The 4,705-nt window shown below is 40.0% G+C and overlaps 1 protein-coding gene across 2 annotated transcripts; it reads left to right on the forward strand.

The window, feature by feature from the left end:
* Positions 1 to 231: 231 nt before the first annotated feature.
* LOC142366002 (uncharacterized) lies at positions 232 to 3,073 on the forward strand. 2 transcript variants are annotated; one of them, XM_075447767.1, is made up of 7 exons: positions 232 to 496; positions 1,307 to 1,997; positions 2,087 to 2,128; positions 2,216 to 2,412; positions 2,541 to 2,700; positions 2,804 to 2,891; positions 2,995 to 3,073. In XM_075447767.1, the coding sequence occupies exons 2-7, from the start codon at positions 1,310 to 1,312 to the stop codon at positions 3,020 to 3,022; spliced, it is 1,203 nt and encodes a 400-aa protein (XP_075303882.1). In that variant the 5' UTR covers positions 232 to 496; positions 1,307 to 1,309; the 3' UTR covers positions 3,023 to 3,073. The 2 variants fall into 2 exon arrangements, with proteins under 2 accessions (XP_075303882.1, XP_075303881.1); XM_075447766.1 differs by lacking the exon at positions 232 to 496 and having other exon boundaries at positions 525 to 1,997.
* Positions 3,074 to 4,705: the final 1,632 nt, after the last annotated feature.

Here is a 4,705-nt window from a genome sequence, read left to right on the forward strand (position 1 = left end):
CTGCGTTATGTACAATAGAAGTAAATGCTATAGTTTGGATTAAAATAAAGAGCATAAGCTTACTACAACAGCTCTGTACTTTAATGCAGAAAGCAATTTTGTGGACAGGGAACACTGCCGTCCTGCCAATAGGAAAAAAAGTGTTGCTTCCACATAAGGGATATACTCTATTTACTAGAATAAAAGGTTGTTGTTGCAAACTTTATGGCTACTGTATGTGGATAGAACATTAAAAAAAATGGTTTTATTTATCTATTTTAGTCATTTTAAAGACTTTACCATCTAAAGTTTAGATATCACAAAGACCGCCCCAGAGCCATGGCTCTGGACCGCCCTCAGTTTGAATTCCAAATAGTCTGCTGATTGGCCACCAGGTTAACTGACGTTGTGGGGGCGTGGCTGTGGGGACAGGTATGAATGGGCTGAGCACAGTGAACAGGGTCAGCCGGGCACCTTTTGGATTCTGCTGGAGGACCTGTTATTGACTATTGAAAAGGTAACATTCATTTTTGTTGACTAGTTAAAGTTGCACTATGTAGAATGGCAGCAAAGGCGTTTTTTTTTAATCTCTTGGACTGAGCATACCACATTAGTGCAGCTTTCATTTATTGTTTCTCCATTCATTGTTTATATAGCATATTATTGAACCACAGATGAAATGGAATAAGTAAAATAGGCTACAGTAAAATAAGCTGTTGTTTTAAATTCAGTTAAATGCAGACACACTCAAGCAAGTCAAGGGCCTAATTACTTGATAATGAGTTCCATTGTTAGCTGCAGTGCCTGCATGTTTTTGTAGCCTTCCTTTAGCAACGTGCCCTATGCACCAAATCACCAAAACCCATGTTTTGGGTTCTTGATGATCTGGGGAAGTGGAAAGACAACTGGAGCATTCTTAGAAATGTGTTTATTACTAGCTTATTTAAAACAGCCTCAAAAAAATTTTGCTCAAATAAAAACACCCATTTACTGCAATTTATTATTGTAAGCTTAGTGTGTAACATTCAGTTAACATGAAATTATGGTAGTGCAAAGGACACTGCAAAGGATTTTGCAAAATTGTTATTTTCAAGAGGCGTTTGATGCTATCTGTTAAGCAATTGTTTTGTTACACATTTTGTTTTGCTTTCCTGCTCGATTGAATGCAATGCTACAGTCACACTGTGTGTAAATTAATGTCGGTGCTGTAATGTTGTATTTCCCTATTAATGTTGTGATGTTGTATTTTCCCTATCCCTCAATTTCCCTATTTTTCATTACACAGGTACACATTGTTTGCATTGTATTGAATGTTATTGCATTGCAGATAATGACTTCAAAGAGGCTGGCCAGACAGACTTACATAAAGGAATGGAAGAGGGCACGGCGAGAGGTGTTGAATGTGCGAGCACTGGTGCGTGCCCAGATAGATGCAGCAGATGCCGCAGACAGGGCTGAGAAGTATGCACAACGTGCAGGACGCACTTTATCAGATCAACAACCTCATGGACCTCTACACAACCCAGATATACAACCAGTGGAGATGGAAGAACAACCAGACGAGCTCATGGGAGAGCCAACAGGTTCAGTTAGCAGTTCGGAGCAGGACAGCAGCAGTGATGGATCTGCATTGGACACTGAAATGTGGGACACACCCACCAACGACGCCTACAACAAGGACAACAACCCAGAGAGCTCATTTAGGAACATGTTACAACAATGGGCCTTGAAACACCACATCCCACACTCTGCACTTGATGAACTTCTTGTCGGATTAAAACTCAATGGTCACCCAGAGCTACCCTCAACAGCCAGAACCTTGTTATCAACCCCAACAGATATCAGGTCAACAACAGTGTCAGGGATGGAGTGTGTCCACTTTGGATTGAAGAGAACCATCAAAGATCAACTCAGACACTACCCTGATGAGGTTCTGAAAGACCTAAACAGGCTAACAATTTTCTTTTCAAAAACTTCAGGAATGACCCTTGGCGAAGGCATGGCTGTCCTAATAAAGCGTAAGTACTTGATACACAATTGATGTTCACACAGCAAAAGTGTTTTGAGTGTAAAACTACAATGAATTTTATCTCAATTCCACCTTTAGTTATGAAGGAACAGAAGGCCATACAATTTCAAATAAGAAGAAGTAAGTACTACATGCACACATTTTCACATGTAACAAGTATATTAATTTAAAAAAAACTAAAATCAATTCTATAATAAATACACCTAGCAATGGAAGAGCACATGGGGCGTGTGACACGAAGGATGGAGGCGATCGAGAGGAGGATTGACGGTTTGGAGGCTGCTGTTCTCTCCAGCCGACCTCAGCATCAGGCTCCTCAGCAGGAAGAGGTCCTGCTGAGTCAATGTAAAACAGTGGAGGAGCTAGACAGGAGTCTGGCCCAACCAGAGACAAAGAACCAAATGGTAATTAATTGGTTATAATTATATATGAAGATGTATGCATGTAATGTGTTTAATTTGAATAATGAAAGTAGACCACATAAGCTTTTCATTTGTTTTCACTTCATTTAATTTGTTTTGTCTTTTTCTAGAAACGTTTCCTGGGAAGCCTGGGTGGGGCGAATCCGGGGGCCGCCGTTCGGCGCATGTTACGCCAGGTGGCTACAAACCAGGTCCTGGGGGAGTACAGCCTGAGGGGGAGGAGGGCAAAAAAGGCCTTCCAGGGCCTGGCCCTGTACAAAGTTGTTACCGGTAAGTTTAACAGGTATTTTTTTACAATTCAGTGTTATGCCAAGTTTGATTGAGGTTTTAAAGTGTAACTTTGTTTAAACTTTCATTTAACTTTCATTTGTAGAGGCCTGCATGCAGAAATACCCGCTAACAACGGTTGCTGACATAGAAGAGTGCATTAGCCATGCACTGAAACTTGCACCGCACAGAAGGTAAATGTAAACTTTAGTCTGTCATATCAATCTCTGAATAGTCACATTAATGAAATTAAATATTGGTACTAAGTTGGATTAAACCGTTTCGTATTCTTTTTAGGCCAGCTCCTCAAGACGGAACAGACTGAACCATATCACCATCAGCACCAGCACCAGCACCCACACCCATTTTTTTATTATTGTAGTAAATTGTATTTTATTCATATTGTTTTTTTGTTTATATTTTATTATTATTGTTTTATTGTAATAAAACCATGCAAATACACCCATTTTTTATGTTTATTCTTGTATTTAACAGTATTGATTTGGTAAACATTCTCGTCCTGCAACATTTGCCATCACTGCTTAGCTCTGAAGTAAATAGTTGTCCTGCATTTTTACAAACTAGAAATATGACAACATTGTGGGAAAGAACCCAAATATGTACCATGTTACTAAAGTGCATAATAACCTTGTTACAGAGAACTGAAACGTTTTGACTTTGGTTCTCTAAAGGTTTGGTTATAACCAAACCAAAATCTACCACTTAAAAACGTTCCCTTTGGTTGTATAGGGGAACCAACACATAATAAACAAGGTTAGGGGAACCTCATGAGAACGTCTAGGGAACCAAATATCTAACCAACTACGTTGTGGGAACCATATGGGAACGGCAAGGGAACCATATGGGACCCACAAACATAACGTTCTGGGAACAAAACTAGGTGTAACCTGCTAACCAAATTAGAACCCAAAAAAAAAACAAAAATCAACGTACTCAGAACCTAAAAACAACCAAGGGCTCACGTTCCAGGAACATTCTCGGAACGAAAAATTGTTAGTAGGGATTGTTGTTGAGCCGCTCAGCCGCCCCATTTCACCTATCCTGTCGGTATCAAAACAGCAGCAACAACTAGTAACAACAATGTCCGATGATAAAAGAAACAACTGGTCGAGAGCAGAGACTCTGCTTTTTTTAACACAATTCGGGAGGTCCTGAAGCAGCATAATTAATAGGGCTCGGGCACACGCGTTGCATTCTGGGATATGGTCGCCATATTGGAGGCTCAATCTCGTAAACAAACCCTGAGGCAAGACGGAGATCAAGGACCAAACAGTGAGAGAAAAGTGAGAGAAAAGCATGTTAAAATCGAAGAAAGGATGTGGGATATACCGGGATACATTACAGAAGGAAGCCAGAGATCGGTACATACAGAAGATTGGCGTTATAAACGGACTGGACCCTTATGAAATACCGAGCAAGGAATGGACTGTCGACGAAGATTTACTGCCTAAGTTCACCCTTTCGGACATAATTGCGTATATAGTATGTGGTGTCAGTGCTTATACTGCAACAGTTTCAATTATAATGACACTTTACACTTTTGTCATGTTACTCTACTTGTAAATAAATAATGAAACACACACACTTGGCTGTATCTCAAAGCATATTTATTTCAGACAACTTTAACTTTGCACAACACTCCTGCTCATGGTGGTCAGAGTACAACATACAGACGCAATCTTGTCAAAGAATGTTTTGTCTTCACCTTCGCATGGCAAAACTATGTTGATAGGTACTTTTGCTGACAAAAAGGTGTATTGTTTCTGACAGTTCCAATCGCCCTTTCCATGTGAATTTGGAGATGGGCAATTTTCCTTGTATTTTCCACATTAAATTAAGATTAAGATCAGATTTATTGTCATGTATACATGCATACACACGAAATTTGTCCTCCGCTTTTAACCCATTGAGACATCCCTTGCTTCCAACTGACAGTGTCCTCTTGTGAAGGCGGGGATCTTTACCTCAGCACACAAAAGTCTGTAAC

Source organism: Odontesthes bonariensis, chromosome 17, assembly GCF_027942865.1.
Source record: "Odontesthes bonariensis isolate fOdoBon6 chromosome 17, fOdoBon6.hap1, whole genome shotgun sequence".
NCBI lineage: Eukaryota > Metazoa > Chordata > Actinopteri > Atheriniformes > Atherinopsidae > Odontesthes > Odontesthes bonariensis.